The sequence below is a fragment of the Paramisgurnus dabryanus genome, chromosome 3 (assembly GCF_030506205.2).
Source record: "Paramisgurnus dabryanus chromosome 3, PD_genome_1.1, whole genome shotgun sequence".
NCBI classification, from domain to species: Eukaryota; Metazoa; Chordata; class Actinopteri; order Cypriniformes; family Cobitidae; genus Paramisgurnus; species Paramisgurnus dabryanus.
In genome coordinates, this window is record NC_133339.1 from 28,335,039 (window position 1) to 28,358,143 (window position 23,105).

General features: G+C 40.9%; 1 protein-coding gene across 3 annotated transcripts in view; it reads right to left on the bottom strand.

Moving 5' to 3' along the window:
• Positions 1-23,105, bottom strand: part of LOC135760194 (scavenger receptor cysteine-rich domain-containing group B protein-like) — a 67,223-nt gene that overhangs the window by 33,323 nt on the left and 10,795 nt on the right. For all 3 annotated transcript variants that reach the window (XM_065274120.2, XM_073813982.1, XM_065274119.2), the window contains exon 2: positions 10,440-10,463. In XM_065274120.2, the coding sequence (XP_065130192.2) occupies positions 10,440-10,463 (24 nt within the window). The remainder of the gene's footprint in view (positions 1-10,439; positions 10,464-23,105) is intronic.

The window sequence follows — 23,105 nt, forward strand, 5'->3', positions numbered from 1 at the left end:
CGATACCGTCTAGACAGTTGAAAATACCTTGATATGAATTTTAGCTCATACCGCCCACCCCTAATCTGAGATGTTCTGAATTTAGTTTATGTACATGATAGTTTATCTGAATGTAGTGCTATCAGTGATATTTACCCATCCGTTATGTATGTAAGGGTATTTCTGTGGACAATTTATGCTAACAGCTGTTTCTAACTCTATTACAGGTCTGCATCCCTCTCATCAGTACAAAAACATGGAAAAACATATTCACACTTTTTGGACATAAAGTTATATGGTAACATGAGCCACATGAGCAGCTCTGTTGTGTATCAGTTTCTTAGTTTATAAAAGTTAAGTTTTTGAATAGGGTTTGTTTCCAAATAAACTGAAAATGTCCTACTGACCTTCATTTCTATTTTGATTATATTGTTAATTCTTAATAAACCACAAACACACATGTATACATTTATTTGTCCTCACATTCTTTACTGTAGTTTCTTCTCACATTCCTGCCTCATTATGCAGCTCATTATGCAAGCCTTTGTTTGCTAGCTGTCAATCAATCCTTCTCACATACGGCCCCTCTAAACAAAAAGTGTCTTACATATTCTAAATCAATATATTGTTTTCTGTGAATAAGTAGACAGGATGATTTTCACATCATTTTAAAGAAAAAACTCTAGACTACTAGATTCTGTTTAGAAAAGTCTTGTTAAAACATGTTTAGTATGGGTTTTGTGGACTTATATCAGTGACTTAAAAAGTTTGTTTTTTAGAAACCACGCATAAACATTTTTCTCTCAAAAATACAAACATGTACATACATGTAACTGTGCTGAACGCAGTGGTATGAGATACCTGCCATTATTATGTTTTAAACTAACTAAAAAAAGGATTAATACTAGAGCAGTTGTATGTAGTGACTTCTCTTCAGTGGAGGCACGAATGAAAGCTTGTCAAAACACGTATGTTGCCCGTCATGTGTGTGGCTTGTCATGTAAAAATATGTGTTTGCAGCGTCATGAGAACTTGTGCATCATGCATCATGTTAAAATACTTTTGCAGAAGCTTCAAAGGGGTTTATGATAAAGAGATGCATTTGCTAGATGAGGGATATAACTGGGTTAATAAGTCAGAATGCATAAGACCCCCCCTTTAAAAAAAAATTAAGGCACGCACACACCAACCAAAAACTGACTTGAAATCAATGTCACCCAAGAAGTGTGTTGTTGTTTGAAAGGAAATTTAAGCTTGTTTAACTTCCCAAAGAACCCAGCATTATGGGAACAGTGGATGTCATTTATTTATCTGGGGTAGCAGAGACGTTGTGCAAGTGTGTTTGTTTAACACTGGATTTTAATGATCTAAACACGTAGACTAAAGCGCATGGCACAAGTGCATTTAGGCCATGTCCAAAATCCACTATTGCTAGTTTAACGAAGGAGGATTAATTGAAAGTAGCGCATTAAATTTGGACACCCCTATAGCTCCCCCACCTTATTGGAGTATTTCACACTGTATATAGATGGCCTTAACAAGCTGAAAGTCGCAAACTAAAGTTGTGGAAAAGCTGAAGTCTGCCCTGCTGTTGTTTTCATGTAAAATTTTAACGGGTCTGAAGCGATCACGTATCCTTGTACCGTTTATGGAGCCAACATAGAAAAACATTTTTGGGGGCTAAAGCCCTTGTAAAAGGTCGGAGAAGCGGACTACCCCTGTCACGAGTCACGCTCCTCCTATTTCCACCCCGAGGAGGTCCCAAAACACCCCAATGACCAGACAGACAAAGAATTACAATTAAACAACTTTTATTAAATATTAAAAGTGCAAATAGGGGGGGATTAAAAACTTAAAAACAGTCTCAGTCCTTGGGCCTTCATAGTAAAGGGGGGGGGGCATTAGGTGCTCTGGGCCCTTGGTGACGTACAACACAATCTGGTAGTCCTTGGCTGTGGGCAAAGGTAAGTACTTCACAGGTGCACTGGGGCGTTACTCTCACTCTGGTGGCTCGTAGCTGTAGGCACAGGTAAGCACTTCACAGGTAACTGGGGCTCTATTCTCACTTTAGTAGCTCGTAGCAGTGGACAAAGGTAAGTACTCCGCAGGTACGCTGGGACTTTACTCTCACTCTGGAGGCTCATAGCTGTAGACACAGGTAAGCACTTCACAGGTAACTGGGGCTCTATTCTCACTTTAATGACTCGTAGCAGTGGACAAAGGTAAGTACTTCACAGGTGCACTGGGCTGTTACACTCACTCTGGTGGCTCGTAGCTGTAGGCACAGGTAAGCACTTCACAGGTAACTGGGGCTCTTTTCTCACTTTAGTAGCTCGTAGCAGTGGACAAAGGTAAGTACTCCGCAGGTACGCTGGGACTTTACTCTCACTCTGGAGGCTCGTAGCTGTAGACACAGGTAAGCACTTCACAGGTAACTGGGGCTCTATTCTCACTTTAATGACTCGTAGCAGTGGACAAAGGTAAGTACTTCGCAGGTGCACTGGGACTTTACTCTCACTCTGGAGGCTTGTAGCTGTGGACACAGGTAAGCACTTCTCAGGTAACTAGGGCTCTATTCTCACTTTAGTGACTCGTAGCGATGGACAAAGACCGAAAGGTAAGTATCCTTCACAGAGGTCTAGGGCTTTACTGTGGCTCCAATAAACACAACTCGATATACGGACACTCAACTTTGGGCAGGAGGTGGGTAGTTTACAGATGACTGGGGCTCTTACTGTTACTTTAGGTCGCGTACGGACTCAAACTGCTGGCTCTTAGCTTCAGGCAGAAAGGTAAGTATTTTTACAGATGACTGGGGCTCCACTGCGCTTCAGGTAACACAACTCGATTCACTAACAGTCAACTTTACACAGGGGGATGAGTACTTTACAGATGACTGGGACTTTACTGTGGTCCTACAATTTCTCAACCACAACAGGGATTTCACCTAGAATACTTCTCCTGGGCGGTGGGCTTACGGTAAATATGCTGCAATATAGTAAGTAGATGGACATACAGACCTTGGGTAGTAAAGCGTCTTGGCACAGGCCTACGCAGAGGCTTCCTGTATGTCGGGGGAAGTTAAACACTGTCGTGCTGAGCCGAACGCTTCCCTCTCCTCTCTTCCACTTGCGGTTCAAGAGATCTAGACAGAGGCGAACCTTTGAAGAGGCTCCACAACAGATTAATCCACACAGCTAATTTGCACCAGTAAAACTTTCTCCTTGCATATAGGTATACTTGTGGTTTTACTCACACCAGTCTTGCTTACACGTATAATTCACCACTGCCTCCACAGAGCCAGGAAAATCCAAAGGGTCAATGAAGGACATCACATTTGGGTCTCCATGCAGGAAGTTACGAATGGCATCTGACTTAAGATAGCACTCCACCAACCTCAACGTACACTATTGTCACCACGACTCCTCTAGCCTAGAGGTGGCTACTGACGACACAGACACAGCATCACACTGCAGATTTCAGGTGTACACACTCACGGCAAAGACAAGGACTCACCCACAGCACTCCAAACACTTTAAGTGAAGGTCAGAGCCACAGTTGACTAGGATTCGTCCTGGGGTTCGTTGGGCGCTGTTCGCAGTGGAGGGAAAAGAATCTGGAAATGGCCGTCCGGCCTCCTGCGTTTTTCCTTTACTTATACTCCCCGGCTCACCCACAACTCCTTTCCACAGTGGGGCCGCTAACCTGTTTACTAAAAGCTCATGACACACGCTGGGTAATGCACTCGCCACAAGGATGTATAAGACAATGTCCAGAGTTACTCACGAATGACGATAACACTCTGCCTTTGTCTCTTTCTCCTTTCAGCTGTCAGATCCTCTCCACACCATCGGTTGCCAGCTGCTGTCGATAGCCCTTGGCGATACTTCCGTTGGGTAGCTCCTACGACTGTTACTCAAAATACATCAATGGTCTACATATGCTGTCTCCTCATAACATCAGTTAAATGTCATATACTTAGCCCAGTTATTAATGTCCTTGTCTCCTTCTTCGCCCAGTCAATGACAACCTCCGCCTTTATAAGTAGTGACTTCGCCCAGACCTCAACTCCTCGCACCGGATCAGCTTGTAAGCACTCGTTTTTCCGTGGTGCTCCTTTAACACAACTACCACTCCTTTCTTTTGCCTTCTTTGGCCCCGCACTCTTTCCGCTCGCTTCTTAGCGATCGCCGGATCAACGGAGCCTGCAGACTCTTCAAAAGGTGTGTGAGTATGTGTTTGGCCCGCCCTTGGCAGAAAGGAGCTCGCCCCGAAAACAACCGCACTCTCCTAAGTTTCTGAGGGTCTATTTATGTGTCTCCTCTTCATCGCATCGTCCAATCACCGGTTGCCACACTCATCTCCACACCTGTTGCTCGTAAAGCCCAGATTTGTGTTGTCATGGAGAACAAGGAAGTGTTTGTAAAATTTGGTCCGGGCGGAACCTCTCTTCGGGCGGAACCAATCTTCACCAATTGTAGTTCCGCCCTATAAAGTCACTCTGTGACACCCTCCTTAAAATGGCCTAACGATGCCTCTCTCTCTCTATATCAGGGGTGTCAAACTCATTTTAGGCTGAGGGCCGGATGGTAAATAACGCCATGAAGTGCGGGCCGGATAATTTTTTTAAACCTTAGTGTGCTGATAATTGTGTTAAAATTAACTAAACAAACGAATTAATTAGTTTGTTTAGCAAGAAAACCAGAGAAACACACAGCTCTGTGAAAACTACATTTCATAAGGTCACACTCATACTGTATATCAGGGATGCGCAACTTCGGTCCTGGAGGGCCAGTGTCCTGCAGAGTTTTGCTCCAACCACAATTAAACACACCTGACGCAGTCAATTAAGGTTTTACTAGGCATACTAAAAACATTTAGGCAGGTGTGCTGAGGCAAGTTGGAGCTAAACTCTGCAGGACACCGGCCCTCCAGGACTGAAGTTGCCCATCCCTGCTGTATATTATACACACAAATCTACATCTGTACAGAACCCACTGGCCTTATAGGTTGAAAAGCTTTAATTTAACTTGTTTTGCCTTAATGCCAAAATTATTTATAAACCATTCACTTTTCTTTGGAATATTTTTGTAATGAGAACAGTCATTTAGAAAATTAAAATGCTAGATGGGGCAGTGCCCAAACCAAAAATGGCACTATGGGGGGTGGTACTATTATTATGGTTTTAATAAAGTATTATAAATATTATGGGCCAGATTTACTAAGCGCTTGCGCCAGCATAAAACATCATTTTGGCGGTAAATAGCGATGTCGGAATTTACTAAAGACGCGCAGTGGATCATTAGCGCTGAAAAGGTGTGGTCTAGTTCTTTTTGCGACTGACCTGATTGCATATGCATTTCTAGGAGTTTCCCTTTCAGACGCAAACATTTTGGGAGGAGACTATTTAAATCATTTACGCAACGCGATTTACTAATGTTTGCGCATGTGTTATGTATGGCATTTGCGCGACTATTTAACGCCGAAAAAAACCTGTCTTAAATCATTTTGCGCTCGAAATGGCTGCAATTGTTGTTGCTAGGAGGAGACATCGCAGAAATCAGAGACTGCATGGTAGAAGGGAGAGGATTTTTTCCACACGTATCAATTTATTTGGAATGCCAGAACAACAAATTATCCAAAAATTTCGTTTGCCAAGCCATGTTATTCTAAATTTGCTGGAAGAAATACAAGACGATCTGGAGCCCTCAACTAGAAGGAGTCACGCAATCCCAGGTGTTTCAAAACTTCTTGCAACACTTCATTTTTTGTCCTCCGGTTCTTTTCAGTCTACTGTGGCTACGTTAGCTGGAATTTCACAATCCGCATTTTCACCTGCGTTGTCCGTGGTGCTGAAGTCCTCTAAAGGCGTCAGGGGCATTTCCTCAATAGGACCACCACCGGTCTTCTTCACTGCTGCTTTATTAAAAGCGACCTTTTCTTTTGTACGTCTCCTTAGGTCATGCCATCTTTTCTTAATTTCATCAGCGGAACGCGATTTACCCCCTATTGCATTTACCTTTTTCGCAATACAGTTCCAAATGTCCTTTTTGCGAGCAGTTTGGACATTGCGATTTTGAAGCATTTTACTATAATTACTACACTCCTCTACTAACACATCCAGTTCTTGGGCAGAAAACTTCTCCCTCCGCTGCCTCTCCTTGGTCTTTTCCGCCATCATTTTACCAGATAAGTTCACGCGTCTCTCTGCCTTTATTTATCGGCCTGTATATCACATGCACCTGCAGGAGCATCATCTCTGCTTATTTGCAACCATGCGCTAATTTGCGCTGCTCTTAGTAGATTGGTTGGTCATTATGGAAATCAGCTGTTGCGCCTGTGTTATTTAATTAGCGCTTTTTTAGTAAATAACCCGCAGATATCACCACTCCCATCAGCGCATTTTTGGAATTGCACTCATGCGCTAATTTGCCCTGTTTAGTAAATCTGGCCCTATGTGTTATATTACTAGCATCAACTTAGACAAGTGATTATAATGGGAAATATAATAAGAATTAAAGTGTGACAATCTGCTAAATATTCAATATGATTTACCTGCTGGCTTGATGGAGCTTTGAATCCATGTTTGCAATGTTGAACTGCTGCTAAAAGCCTCTCTTTCCGTTCTCTGACGTTATTTTGTGAAGGCATTGGTGTTTTTTGTATTTTTTGTCTACAAAGTGTGCCAACAACAGCAAATTTAGTGTTTATATTAAATTAGATCTGATCGGGAACATTAAATGGACTAGACAAGCATTGTAACGTTAATAAGAATGTAGATATTTTGTTGTTGTTTGCTTGCTAAGTTGTTAGCACTTTTAGAACACTGACAGCAAATCATTACCGGAAGAAATACATAAACATACTTACAAATGACTAATTCTGCGGTTTAACAACTGATATAATGTAATGAATCTACCTGTTAATGCAACGAACTTCGGAAACTGTCGTCTTCGCTCTCCAGGCAGAGAGCGGACACAGAGATGCTGCGGAGCGTGCGGGAAAACACGAAGTGGATTACCAGAATCGGTAGATCTTTAGCGGAGCGGTAACAATAAAACGGATTTTGGGGCACCGTGTTTACTCTATGTTCCGCGTTTTGCTGCTTTCCGCAAGTCTCTCATATTAAAAACGAACTAGACAGCCGCCTAAAAGGGTTTTAAAATATGTATTTAATATTTAATAAAACTGTATAAATCATTGGATTGGACACCTTCGCGGGCCGCATGTTTGACACCCCTGCTCTCTCTCTCTCTCTCTCTCTCTCTCTCTCTCTCTCTTATATATATATATATATATATATATATATATATATATATATATATATATATATATATATATATAGTATATATCAGAGGCGATTCTAGGGTTAGAGCTTTAGGGGTGCTGAGCACCCAATGAGCTCCGCTGCCACCACTCACTCTTTTTTCCTACAGAAACCAATAATATGTCTATTGTAAAATAACTATCATTTTAACATTGGTTCAACTAACTCCAAAATCCAGATTTTTTTGGAGACCTTTCAGGCATGAAAACGGGTCAGGGGTGAAAAAGATGAGAAGAAAATTACCCCTCTAGGGTCCGCGAGCATGCTCCCCCTTAGAATTTTTTTAAATTACATATTTTAAAGCATCAATCTGATGAGTTTTGAGATGCATTTTTTTGCCAACCTTTTTATTTCTAATTAGTGGCGAGCTAGCACTTTTTTGCCATTAATGCCATATTAAAGTATCAGGACAAAAGGTGGGCTAACGTTACAGCAGCAGTGTGGGTATGGTTTTATGTGGATATACAGTGTGTCGTTTTAAGCCTTTGTCAAAATGACAAATCTCCTAATTTATAACTTTTATGCCTACAACATATGGTAGGTTAATTTATAGTTTAATTTGCAGCTTTTCTTTTAACAGTCCTTTAATTGAACCATTACCTTTACTATATGTCTAAAACAAAGCACTTGTGACTCCTGCACTAAGGGTTAAAAACGTTATCCCCTTCATATTAATCTACATGTGATCAACTAAAAAAATTGTTATTGTCTAGTTTGATAGTCAGAAAGTTAGTGATTTCACACATAACTTACCGGTACTGGTGGTATAGTGATATGTAGTTTGTTTTCACTCTGTTCCAAACGCCATGTTTTCATGACGACTGACCAGAAAAGACGCATGTGACGTCATGTTTACATTACTCCCGATTGTTAAAATAAGTCTAAAATTAACGATAAATCATACAATAAACTTTAACAACGGAGACACACGTATGCCACTACCCACTGAGATGCACAAAACTGCATGCGTCTGGCGGAAGAACATTGTAACCGGCACTACTTCTCTCCGTTTAAGTCTATGGACGAGTCACCCAGGTACTGTACTACTCCGCAACGCGCGGGTACCCGCCGGACTAAAATAATCCGAAAATAAACACTTATTATACGTGTACCATGGTGATTCAGTATAAGACAAAAACACGGCTTGAAAGATTGATTCGTGATGTACTCGCTCATTATAAAAATAACGTAAACATTTTGTAAGATTTGAACAAAAAAGCATACCTGTCAAGTTTTGGATTTGAAAATAAGGGAAATTTTCCGGCGCCCACCGCGAACAGTCCCACCACCAACCCAAACAAGCTCCAGTATTCCTTACATTTTAAGACTGGTGAGGGCCGGATAATATTTTTTAAACCTTAGTGCTGATAATTGTGTTAAAATTAACTAAACAAACTAATTAATTAGCAAGAAAACTAGTGAAACACACAGCTCTGTGAAAACTGCATTTCTTAAGTCACACTCATACTGTACATACTATACACACAAATTTGCATCTGTACAAAACCCACTGGCATTAGTTTGAAAAGCCTTATTTTAACTTCTTTTGCATTATACCTTAATGCCAAAATTATTTATAAACCATTCACATTTCTTTGTAATGAGAACAGTCATTTAGAAAATGAAAATGCTAGATGGGGCAGTGGCCCAAACCAAAAAGGGCACTACAGGGGGTGGTACTATTAGTATGGTTTTAATAAAGTATTATAAATAAATGATGTGTTACTATATTACTAGCATCAATTTAGACAAGTGATTACAAGTGATTATAATGGGAAAATATAATAACAAGAATTAAAGTGTGACAATAGATATTCAATATGATTTACCTGCTGGCTTGATGGAGCTTTGAATTAATGTTTGCAATGTTGAACTGCCTTTAGCAGCCTCTCTTTCCGTTCTCTGTCTTTATTTTGTGAAGCCATTGGTGTTTTTGGTATTTTTTGTCTACAAAGTGTGCCAACAACAGCAAATGTAGTGTTTATGTTACCTTAGATCTGACCGGGAACATTTAATGCATTGTAACGATAATAATCTGGATATTTTGTTGCTGTTTGCTTGCTAACTTGTTAGCACTTTTAGAACACCGACAGCAAATCATTAACCAAAGAAATACATAAACAAACTTCCAAATTAGTAATTCTGCGGTTTAACAACTGATATATTATGTAATAAATCTACCTGTTAATGCAACAAACTTCAGACAGAAACTGTCGTCTTCGCTCTCCAGGCAGAGAGTGCACACAGAGATGCTGCGGAGCGGGTGGGAAAACACGAAGTGGATTAGCGGAATTAGTGGATCTTTAGCGATCTGGGATTGGGAATGTTTTTTTATTACTCCGCCCGGGCATTATTATTTTTGTAATAACGAAGGTTAAAATACGGGTGATTTACGGGAAAATACTAATACGGGAGGACGGCGGGAAAGAAGGGTAAAATACGGGACTTTCCCGGCCAAAACGGGATACTTGACAGGTATGAAAAAGTTGCATCACAACACTTTTAACTGATTCTCTCTCTGCGTGTGTTTCGCGCTCGGGCTAAGCGATGGTACAGAGAAGTAAAAGAAGAGGATGACACCATTCGCTAAGCGGGGAGGTTTTCATTTTCTACCTTAACATATACATTTTAAACCACAAATTACGGAGTATGTTTTGGACATTATTTAACCTTGTCAAAGACGAACGAACATTTAAGAATAAATACATTTCTTGCTCCAAGTTTTAGGGGTGCTGAGCTCCTTTTTAGGGGTGCTGAAGCACCCCTAAAAAGGGGCTAGCCTCGCCCATGGTATATATATATATATATATATATATATATATATATATATATATATATATATATATGCAAATATTAATTTTGATTTGATTGATTTTTTTACAGAAAAAAATTGGCCTGACGACTCAAATTATAAATCATTATTATAACCTTACCTTTGTGAATCAGGATAGTGAACTAAGCACATGTAAGTATTGAATACACATATTTTTATGTACTTACTCAGTAATTGATTTTTGTTTATTTTTAATTGAAAAGTTACATATTGCAGCTTAAAAAAATTAAATAAAGGAAAATCTGAGTTTTAAGTTATAGATGAGGGAAAGGCAGTTAAAGAGGAAAAGAGTCTACTTACCAGATGGAGAACTCAGAGCACAGACTGTTGGGATAAAATTCACAAGTTTTAAGAGTTATTTTGATGTAAATGTTTATTTCAATGCTGGACACATAACATAATGTTTTTGAAATAGACTAATTAAAACAAATAATAATGAAAAAAACACCACAATAATTTTTTTTCTGAAATGTTTAAGAAGCAGTGAGTGAGAGTGAACCTCCAAGAAGACATTTGATAAATGTCTAAGGGTACATTTTTACAAAGTTTAGGCAAAGAGTGGCTACTTTAAAGTAACTCAAATAATTTGTGTTATTCCGTTATTCCGCATTTACTAACCACCATAAACTTTTGAACAGTAATATATATCCAAAATATTTATTTTCTAGAAAGAAGTATTTACTGTAGCATCCCTTACGAAAAAGTATACTTCAAGTTAAAGGGGCAATAAGTAGGATTTTAAGTGTTTTATTAATCAAAATCAATGTCTTTATTCATAAATATGTCCTCGTTGGTGTCAAATGACCTCTGCCAGTGATCTGACTTTTCTTTGTAAGCTTAGAATTTCTCCTCTTTACTTACATTGAACGGGTAAGTCCAAGGAGGCTTCCATGTCGTTCCGCCGTATTGTTAAACTATAATAGCAGAGAGGGACAAAAAGCATTTGCCTACCAACGCGTTTCCACAACGTGTTTTCATTCAGAACACGTGAACCAGCTGAAACGGACAGGGAGATCAGTGATTACATAACGGCTACCGTAGTTGCAACACGCATTTATCTTCCTGCTTCGCTACAGTTCGGACGCTCTTGCTTACTGCTCTGCACTTTGCTCTTCAGCAAATCAGCATAGTGCTCAAACAACAAAGCTTGGCATCAACGTTAAACTTTCGGGACTGGAGGATTACAAAAAAGTGGAATTTTTCATCTGTCTAGCCTCCCACCGCCATCAGCTTACATTCCAGAAGGAAAAACACAGATGCCTTCATTCAAAAGGATAAAAAAAAGAAATGCTTCATCAAAAATCTACTTGCTGCACAAACTGCCACAGACTTTTACAAAGGATTGCTGTTCTTGAAACAAAGTTACTTACAGGACTCCAAAACCAGACGGAACACACAACAGAGCTTCGTCATCATGGACGCCCTCAGCATACAGCCGGTGAGTCCCATAAATCTAATGATCAACACACTAATCAATGGTACAAACAGGAAGCAAGACCCAAAATCACTTGAGAAATCAGACTGTCACGAGCATCACATTTTGCCGCAGTAGCTTCCTCTACCCCAGATACAGCTATGACAAGGATTGGAAACACTGACTTTCTACCACCACCTATACATCTTGAGAACAGATTTGAAATATTAATGAATATGAGTGAGGAATCCCCAAATGTGATAAATGTGATTGAACACCGATCAAATCAGCCAGCAGCTAACACTGATGCTAACTGCCGCTCAAGATCGAGCAGACAGCGGCACTCAGCGCAGAGCGCATCCGAGCCCAGAACTCAGAACTCTGATATTGGGCGACTCACTTATCAGAAACATTAGCAACAGGGACTCAACTACGTGCTGCCTTCCACAAGCAACTGTTTCTGATGTAAACATGGAACTTCAAAACATTCTGATGAAACATTAGACTGTAAATCGAGTTGTCATTCATTTGGGGAAGAATGATATTCACAAAGAGCAATCTGAACTCTTTAAGAGGGATTTCAACAAACTTTTTGAAACACTCAGAACAGTGAAAGTTCAGCCATTCATTAGTGGACCACTTCCAGCAAGAGGAACAAATAGGTTTTCACGGTTGCTTGGACTTAATACATGGCTGCAAAAAACCTGCAACATTAAGGGACTGAACTTTATCAACAACTTCAATCTTTTCTGGAGTCAGAGACAACTATTTAAACAGGATGGCATCCACCCAAACAGACTGGGTGCAAGAGTGCTAAAGGACAATATCTATTTCTCCCTTCATCACCTCAACCACACACACCTGGACAGAGTATGAATGACCACAGGACTTCTTTTCAGCACCTGAATGGACATGACGTCGACATATCCCACAAGGACAGAGATAACACCACGCAGCCACAACAACCACTGCTCATGGACACAATCTCAGCTGAGTCCTGCCCACAGAGCTCACCACAGTCAGACTGTGTCAGATTAGAACTGCTCCAAGATTCAGCACCCAAGGACGACTTTCTGGAAAACAGCCAGGGAAACCAGGACAACATATCACAGCCTCCGGTCACATCAGAGCAACAGGACTCCTCCTCACTAGATATGTCATTCCTCTCTCCAGCACCCCCGCTTTTGACATTCTCCGGAAAAATGGAGGATTTGGTTTATGCTGGAACTAAACTATCCCACTCTATTGCTGCGAGCCCCCAGCTTTCGACCAGAAAACGGCAAGCCCCACAACCACCAAAACCAGTGGGCCCAGCTCCCCCTTCTCGTCCTGTGAGAGCTCTTCGGTCTCAGACACAACGCCAAGACACACACCCTCCTCCATCTGATGTAGGTGAACCAAAAACAACTGATAACGGCTCTCAGTAATGTGTGTCGAGTTTCTGCTATGAAAATACTAATACTTTCAATTGTATACATAAAAAGCAGGAACTCAATGGCCCTCATTTATCATTCTTGCGTAGAAACGGGCGTATATGTTGACGTAAGATTATGCTTACACTCCTCTCACCGCCTGATTTATGAAACTGTGCGTACCGTTGATATTCAGGTGTACGCCATATCTGCCCTTCATAAATGCCGCGGCCGAAAACGAGCGTCATTAGAATAACAAGCCCATATAAATTCAAGTCTCCGCCTCCCCCACGCCCTCATTTTACGCCATTGACACACGAAAGACGGCAAAGAGAATCCGGGGAAGTGAAAAGAAACAAAATTGTTTTATTTGGCAGTTTAAAGAGTGGGATTAAAGACACATTAATAATTGGATGACAATTTGTAATTCTTATTATTATTTTTATTATTAATTGATATTTAGAAGAATAATTATTTATTATTATTATTATTTACTGTTGCCTACATCTAAATTCTATGTCTGCTTAATGGTTCAGTTAATTTTTTTTATATAATATTTTAAAATGATGTAGTAACTTTTGTAGTGTGTTGTTCTGTATTTACATACAGTTGTTTGTTAGCTGTATCTTAGATCCAGTTTGATACGGAGCTCCGGATATAATTCAAATTAACAATTTGTTTCCACGACATCCACATGTTTTAGCTAAGCTAATTCATAATTTGAAGTAATAATAATTGTAATAGTAATTACGAAATATTCTAAATATTATAATAATTAATTCCAAGGAACAAACTGTTGAATATTGGGAACAAATTCTAAATTTATGGCCATACTTTAGACTAAATAAAAAAAAGAAGTGTCCATAGCATAAAAAATTATTCGTGGCCATAATATTGTCCGCATGTCATCATGATCGGATTTACGGCTCCATTCAACACAAGCATTTTACCTTACCTCATCTGTATTTATTTATCATCGAATGGTACGTAACTAGCTTACCTTTTATTGCATTACCATGTTTTCGTAGCACATCCTTGTGCTTTCTTGCAGTGTGCCGCTTCAGATTCCAGGAAGAATATTTGCTAACTCTTTACAGTCTCTCCGCAGTCCCTTTCAATTTTTTCTTCCTGCTCAATCTTAACTTTGATTTTTACTTTACATTTATGTATAAGGCTTGAATTCCATAACTTATTGCTAGACGTTTTAACAGATTCTCGAACTAGCAAATTATCAAAGGGCGTTCTGGGTTCAACGAGCGGTGCTGAGGGAGCAGAATTTTCGGAAAGGCGCTTTGATGGTAATATTACCGCACCGCTCAACGCTCCGCTCCCACTAAGCTCCGTTCACATGCTCGCTCTGAAACATCAGGTAAAGCGCACAGGCTCTCAACTGAAGGAATACATATGCATACAAATCAAATGCTTTGGTAAAGTCTTACAAATTAATGAACATTGTTGCATAAAAATAAACACTGAAGTTTATAATTACTATGTTTTTTACAGTGGGTCATAATATATCATATATTTTAGTTTGTCAGTACGTTTTGTGGTGTTAGGAAGTTTTTGCGCATTTCTGCACTAACTCAAAATGTGCGTACACCACCTCCTGAGCTGGCGTAGGATTTGAGCGTGCCGTACGCCAACGTCCATATTGATAAATCTCAAAGTCACCGTGGTTTTGGGTGTACGCAAGGTGTACGCTGGAAATTTGGTGTACGCACTTTTGATAAATGAGGGCCATTGTGCCTATATCTTTCTCTATTTCTGTTTTAGCACATGATAGAAAGCCTAAGGCTGTATCAAACCGTGTGGCAAATAAATCTAATCTGCTGCCTGTGACATATCAAACTAAGATCTCTGTTAGGGAAAAAATGAGTACTGTTAAGTTAGCAATTTTAAACATCTGTTCACTTAAAAATAAATCACTTCTAGTCAGCGACTTAACTCTTTCCCCGCCATTGACGAGATATCTCGTAAATTAAGAGAAAACGCTTCCGCGCCAATGACGAGATTTTCCGTCTTTCCGCAATACCGCTATTATCCACCAGGTGGCGCCCTTCCGCAACTTTTTAAAACCGGAAGTATTGCCCTATGGCAAGCTGCTGCATGTCCGTGTCTGTTTTAAAGATCGCTCTGAATGAGATCTATATGAAAAGTCCGTCATAAAAATGGAATTATCTCTGCTTTTTGCTCAAAATATGGTGTTTTTGCAAAAACCTACCCATATTCAAAAGCTGATTGCAAAAGAACCACTAAAGGTAGGATCATGGGCGAGGCTAGCCCCTTTTTAGGGGTGCTTCAGCACCCCTAAAAAGGAGCTCAGCACGCCTAAAACTTGGAGCAAGAAATTTATTTATTCTTAAATGTTCGTTCGTCTTTGACAAGGTTAAATAATGTCCAAAACATACTCCGTAATTTGTGGTTTAAAATGTATATGTTAAGGTAGAAAATGAAAACCTCCCCGCTTAGCAAATGGTGTCATCCTCTTCTTTTACTTCTCTGTACCATCGCTTAGCCCGAGCGCGAAACACACGCAGAGAGAGAATCAGTTAAAAGTGTTGTGATGCAACTTTTTCATACCTGTCAAGTATCCCGTTTTGGCCGGGAAAGTCCCGTATTTTACCCTTCTTTCCCGCCGTCCTCCCGTATTAGTATTTTCCCGTAAATCACCCGTATTTTAACCTTCATTATTACAAAAATAATAATGCCCGGGCGGAGTAATAAAAAAACATTCCCAATCCCAGATCGCTAAAGATCCACTAATTCCACTAATCCACTTCGTGTTTTCCCACCCGCTCCGCAGCATCTCTGTGTGCACTCTCTGCCTGGAGAGCGAAGACGACAGTTTCTGTCTGAAGTTTGTTGCATTAACAGGTAGATTTATTACATAATATATCAGTTGTTAAACCGCAGAATTACTAATTTGGAAGTTTGTTTATGTATTTCTTTGGTTAATGATTTGCTGTCGGTGTTCTAAAAGTGCTAACAAGTTAGCAAGCAAACAGCAACAAAATATCCAGATTATTATCGTAACAATGCATTAAATGTTCCCGGTCAGATCTAAGTTAACATAAACACTACATTTGCTGTTGTTGGCACACTTTGTAGACAAAAAATACCAAAAACACCAATGGCTTCACAAAATAAAGACAGAGAACGGAAAGAGAGGCTGCTAAAGGCAGTTCAACATTGCAAACATTAATTCAAAGCTCCATCAAGCCAGCAGGTAAATCATATTGAATATCTATTGTCACGCTTTAATTCTTGTTATTATATTTTCCCATTATAATCACTTGTAATCACTTGTCTAAATTGATGCTAGTAATATAGTAACACATCATTTATTTATAATACTTTATTAAAACCATACTAATAGTACCACCCCCTGTAGTGCCCTTTTTGGTTTGGGCCACTGCCCCATCTAGCATTTTCATTTTCTAAATGACTGTTCTCATTACAAAGAAACGTGAATGGTTTATAAATAATTTTGGCATTAAGGTATAATGCAAAAGAAGTTAAAATAAGGCTTTTCAAACTAATGCCAGTGGGTTTTGTACAGATGCAAATTTGTGTGTATAGTATGTACAGTATGAGTGTGACTTAAGAAATGCAGTTTTCACAGAGCTGTGTGTTTCACTAGTTTTCTTGCTAATTAATTAGTTTGTTTAGTTAATTTTAACACAATTATCAGCACTAAGGTTTAAAAAATATTATCCGGCCCTCACCAGTCTTAAAATGTAAGGAATACTGGAGCTTGTTTGGGTTGGTGGTGGGACTGTTCGCGGTGGGCGCCGGAAAATTTCCCTTATTTTCAAATCCAAAACTTGACAGGTATGCTTTTTTGTTCAAATCTTACAAAATGTTTACGTTATTTTTATAATGAGCGAGTACATCACGAATCAATCTTTCAAGCCGTGTTTTTGTCTTATACTGAATCACCATGGTACACGTATAATAAGTGTTTATTTTCGGATTATTTTAGTCCGGCGGGTACCCGCGCGTTGCGGAGTAGTACAGTACCTGGGTGACTCGTCCATAGACTTAAACGGAGAGAAGTAGTGCCGGTTACAATGTTCTTCCGCCAGACGCATGCAGTTTTGTGCGTCTCAGTGGGTAGTTGCATACGTGTGTCTCCGTTGTTAAAGTTTATTGTATGATTTATCATTAATTTTAGACTTATTTTAACAATCGGGAGTAATGTAAACATGACGTCACATGCGTCTTTTCTGGTCAGTCGTCATGAAAACATGGCGTTTGGAACAGAGTGAAAACAAACTACATATCACTATACCACCAGTACCGGTAAGTTATGTGTGAAATCACTAACTGTCTGACTATCAAACTAGACAATAACAATTTTTTTAGTTGATCACATGTAGATTAATTTGAAGGGGATAACGTTTTTAACCCTCAGTGCAGGAGTCACAAGTGTTTTGTTTTAGACATATAGTAAAGGTAATGGTTCAATTAAAGGACTGTTAAAAGAAAAGCTGCAAATTAAACTATAAATTAACCTACCATATGTTGTAGGCATAAAAGTTATAAATTAGGAGATTTGTCATTTTGACAAAGGCTTAAAACGACACACTGTATATCCACATAAAACCATACCCACACTGCTGCTGTAACGTTAGCCCACCTTTTGTCCTGATACTTTAATATGGCATTAATGGCAAAAAAGTGCTAGCTCGCCACTAATTAGAAATTAAAAGGTTGGCAAAAAAATGCATCTCAAAACTCATCAGATTGATGCTTTAAAATATGTAATTTAAAAAAATTCTAAGGGGGAGCATGCTCGCGGACCCTAGAGGGGTAATTTTCTTCTCATCTTTTTCACCCCTGACCCGTTTTCATGCCTGAAAGGTCTCCAAAAAAATCTGGATTTTGGAGTTAGTTGAACCAATGTTAAAATGATAGTTATTTTACAATAGACATATTATTGGTTTCTGTAGGAAAAAAGAGTGAGTGGTGGCAGCGGAGCTCATTGGGTGCTCAGCACCCCTAAAGCTCTAACCCTAGAATCGCCTCTGGGTAGGATGAAACGGTTTTTTTTGTTTGAAAGCAGAGGGTCTGTTCTTTCATTTGGTATATCGTATGTTTATATATTTAAAGAAGAACATTTTCTGGAAGGCATTAAACTTTGGTGAAAATCATGAAAAACGCTGGCGCTGGCTGGCAACTTTTTTTTTAAACGCTGGCGGTGAAAGAGTTAATAACCACAAACAACCTGGATTTTATGTTTCTAAATCAGTGGTCTCAAACTCCGGCACCTTTCAACAATATAACATAATCTGGCCCGCAGAAAGATTTTTATTAACTTTTTTTCATATTCATTTCATTTTTAATTTAAAAGTTTAAGGGTTCGTTCACATGTCGCGTCTAACAACGCGCGTTAAAACGAGTCAAGGCGTTTCTTACTTTCTAAAGTGCTCGGGAGCGGAAGTTGCGCTCCGTGGCGTGGGTCGCGTCACCCGTTGCTACGCAGCTATGAGCCTTGCACGCTCCGTGATTGCGAGGATAACGGAATGCGTGATCGGACTTTAATTCCTCATCTGAACCGCGAGTCAATCATATCATTGTCACCATGCGATCAGTTAATCTGGTCGGGACTTTGTAGTGTTTGTCCAGAGAAGATTTGTTACTTCCGGGTGAACATCAGCTGTTACTCAGAGAAGAGCTGCGGTGGGGCTCAACAAGTCACAACTTCTAATGGAGACACCGCATAATATGAGGCAGAGCCGTAGATGTAATGCAACACATAAACTACAGATAAGAAAAATTGCCATCAAAGTTCCCAGGTTAAAAGAGGAAAGATGAGGAGAAACAAACAGAGGATAAAAGTATGTATACTGCTATATATTAATGAAGTATAATTTATAATTATGTAGCCTGCTATGCAATTACACCTAGCAGTATTATAATTTTTATGTTTAACTAGCTTAGGTAACATTGACTACCCATTCAGAAGTTTTGGGATCACTTTTACTTATTCATATTTTTCCACATACAGTCTTGTTCAAAATAATAGCAGTACAATGTGACTATATATATGTATATGTATATTTTTTATTGCTACGTGGCAAACAAGTTACCAGTAGGTTCAGTAGATTCTCAGAAAACAAACAAGACCCAGCATTCATGATATGCACGCTCTTAAGGCTGTGCAATTGGGCAATTAGTTGAAAGGGGTGTGTTCAAAAAAATAGCAGTGTCTACCTTTGACTGTACAAACTCAAAACTATTTTGTACAAACATTTTTTTTTCTGGGATTTAGCAATCCTGTGAATCACTAAACTAATATTAAGTTGTATGACCACAGTTTTTTAAAACTGCTTGACATCTGTGTGGCATGGAGTCAACCAACTTGTGGCACCTCTCAGCTGTTATTCCACTCCATGATTCTTTAACAACATTCCACAATTCATTCACATTTCTTGGTTTTGCTTCAGAAACAGCAATTTTGATATCACCCCACAAGTTCTCAATTGGATTAAGGTCTGGAGATTGGGCTGGCCACTCCATAACATTAATTTTGTTGGTTTGGAACCAAGACTTTGCCTGTTTACTCATTGGTCATTGTCTTGTTGAAACAACCATTTCAAGGGCATGTCCTCTTCAGCATAGGGCAACATGACCTCTTCAAGTATTTTAACATATGCAAACTGATCCATGATCCCTGGTATGCGATAAATAGGCCCAACACCATAGTAGGAGAAACATGCCCATATCATGCTCCATGCTTCACTGTCTTCACTGTGTACTGTGGCTTGAATTCAGAGTTTGGGGGTCGTCTCACAAACTGCCTGTGGCCCTTGGACCCAAAAAGAAAAATTTTACTCTCATCAGTCCACAAAATGTTCCTCAATTTCTCTTTAGGCCAGTTGATGTGTTCTTTGGCAAATTGTAACCTCTTCTGCACATGCCTTTTTTTTAACAGAGGGACTTTGCGGGGGATTCTTGAAAATAGATTAGCTTCACACAGACGTCTTCTAACTGTCACAGTACTTACAGGTAACTCCAGACTGTCTTTGATCATCCTGGAGGTGATCATTGGCTGAGCCTTTGCCATTCTGGTTATTCTTCTATCCATTTTGATGGTTGTCTTCCGTTTTCTTCCACGTCTCTCTGGTTTTGCTCTCCATTTTAAGGCATTGGAGATCATTTTAGCTGAACAGCCTATCATTTTTTGCACCTCTTTATAGGTTTTCCCCTCTCCAATCAACTTTTTAATCAAAGTACGCTGTTCTTCTGAACAATGTCTTGAACGACCCATTTTCCTCAGCTTTCAAATGCATGTTCAACAAGTGTTGGCTTCATCCTTAAATAGGGGCCACCTGATTCACACCTGTTTCTTCACAAAATTGATGACCTCAGTGATTGAATGCCACACTGCTATTTTTTTGAACACACCCCTTTCATCTAATTCAACTAATTGCCCAATTGCACAGCCTTAAGAGCGTGCATATCATGAATGCTGGGTCTCATTTGTTTTCTGAGAATCTACTGAACCTACTGGTAACTTGTTTCCCACGTAGCAATAAAAAATATACTAAAAACCTTGATTATTCTGGTTAGTCACATTGTACTGCTATTATTTTGAACAAGACTGTATAATAGCAAATTCATTAAAACTGTGGAACGTCTCGGTTACATATGTAACCCTCGTTCCCTGAAGGAAGGGAACGGAGACGTCACGTCGTGACCGACGAATTGGGAACCGCTCCGCGGTGGCAAATCTACTTCGAGAAGCTATTAAAAAGGCCAATGAAATTGGCATGCAGATTATTTGCACCTGCCGCGCTGCCCAGCCGCGCGGGTATATAATGAGAGGCAGGTGCAGTAATCAAATCAGCTTTTTTTTTCGCTGAGAAGCCGGCAAAATAAAGGGGCCGGCCGACTCAGCAGTGGAACAGCAACTGTGGCGACGGGACGTGACGTCTCCGTTCCCTTCCTTCAGGGATACATATGTAACCGAGACGTTCCCTTTCAGTCGGTCACTACGACGTCACGTCGTGACCGACGAATTGGGAATCCCTACCAAAGCGCCACTGGAGCTGACCCTTCCAGTGCCTGCGTAAAACCTTCCGTCTTCACTTTACGAGAGGCGGAACCTGGGCTTACAGCAGAAGGCCGGTCACTACTTGTTCCTAAACCCACGATAGCGAACTAGGCAAACTGGGAAGCGAATCCAGCCTGGGCGGAACTAGGAGACGCTGCGGAGCCAACCCAGAGGAGATTGTACGAATGGGTGGCGAAAAATAGCCCGTAGGTCTATGACGTGACTCTCATAACTATATTTATACTAGAGAGAGCAGAGCGGGCTCTGCAAGGGAAAACGTGGTAGATTAGCTCCACGGAATACGCGCATAGGACACCTTACGGGGGCGCTATACGGGGGCCTAGCCAAACACAGGTTTTCAGGAATACAGCTAATGAGAGGCTGACAGCCGATGCTCCGCAACATCGACTGAAAAGGCGATGGAGGAAAGGCAAAACCTTATTTTGTGACGTTTTGACCTTATGGCCTTCCATATTGGCGCAGTCGTTCAGCACCAAAACGGAGGCTGCAAGCCGACACAGGAGCCGACTCTGAGTGTTTCTACCGGTTTGAGGAGAGAACACGAGAGGATACCGGCTCAATACGAACACTGTAAAATCAGGTGAACGTGTTAGGTGTCGCCCAGCCAGCCGCTCTAAAAATGTCTGCTAGCGAGGAACCACGAGCAAATGCCCAAGATGATGCCACACTTCTAGTAGAGTGGGCTCTCAAATTAAAGGGGCAAGGGGCACCCTGCTTTTCATACGCGAGGGCGATAGTGTCTACAATCCAATGAGACATCCTCTGCTTAGTGACAGCCTTCCCTTTCTGCTGACCACCGTAACAGACAAAGAGCTGCTCTGAGGTTCTAAAGCTTTGAGTTCGGTCCACATATACACGCAAAGCGCGCACAGGGCATAACAAAGCCATGGCTGGGTCTGCTTCCTCCTGGGGCAGGGCTTGTAAGTTCACCACTTGATCCTTAAAAGGAGTGGTGGGAACTTTGGGCACGTAGCCGGGCCTGGGTCTCAATGTTACATTGATATTATCGGGCCCGAACTGAAGGCACGAATCGTTGACCGAGAATGCATGAAGATCCCCTATCCGTTTAACCGAAGCCAGTGCAAGAAGAGTTAAAGTTTTCATTGTGAGAAATTTGATACTCACAGAATGCAAAGGCTCGAATGGGGCAAGCTGGAGTGCTTTCAGCACCATGGACAAGTCCCACGGAGGAATAGAGGGCGGGCGAGAAGGATTCAGCCTTCGTGCACCTCTTAGGAATTTAATAACAAGATCGTGCTGACCCACAGATCTACCGTTTATCGGTGAGTGGTGCGCGGATATTGCCGCGATATCTACTTTAATGGTAGAAGGTGACAGCCTCTTCTCCAGACGATGCTGAAGATATGAAAGCACGACTCTAATAGAGCATTCTCGGGGGTCCTCTGACTGTGAAGCACACCAAACAACGAACAGGTTCCATTTAAGCTTATAAGCCTGTCTAGTAGACTGCGCTCGCGCCGCAAAAATAGTGTTGGATACCGCTTGCGGTAAATCATTTAGAACCTCCGCGTCCCGTCCAGCGACCACACATGGAGGTTCAACAGATCGGGACGTGGGTGCCATAATGTGCCCCCTTCTTGAGAAAGAAGGTCCTTCTTCAGGGGAATCTTCCAGGGAGGGGCTGTCGCGAGGAGCGCGAGCTCTGGAAACCAATTCCTGGTTGCCCAATATGGCGCGACTAAGAGAATGCGCTCCTCGTCCTCCCTGACTTTGCACAGTGTTTGCGCAATGAGGCTCACTGGGGGGAAGGTTTATTTGCGTAAACCCCGCGGCCAGCTGTGTGCCAGTGCATCCACCCCGAGAGTTCCCTCGTTCAGTGAATAGAACAGGCGACAATGTGTCGTTTCTGGGGAGGCAAACAGATCTACCTGTGCTTTGCCGAAACGTTCCCAAATTAGCTGAACCGTCTGGGGGTGGAGCCGCCATTCGCCGGGACGCGCTGCTCGTGAGAGCGCATCTGCCGCTGTATTGAGCGACCCCGGGATGTGAATTGCACGAAGAGACCTCAGATTCTTCTTACTCCAAAGGAGGAGATGACG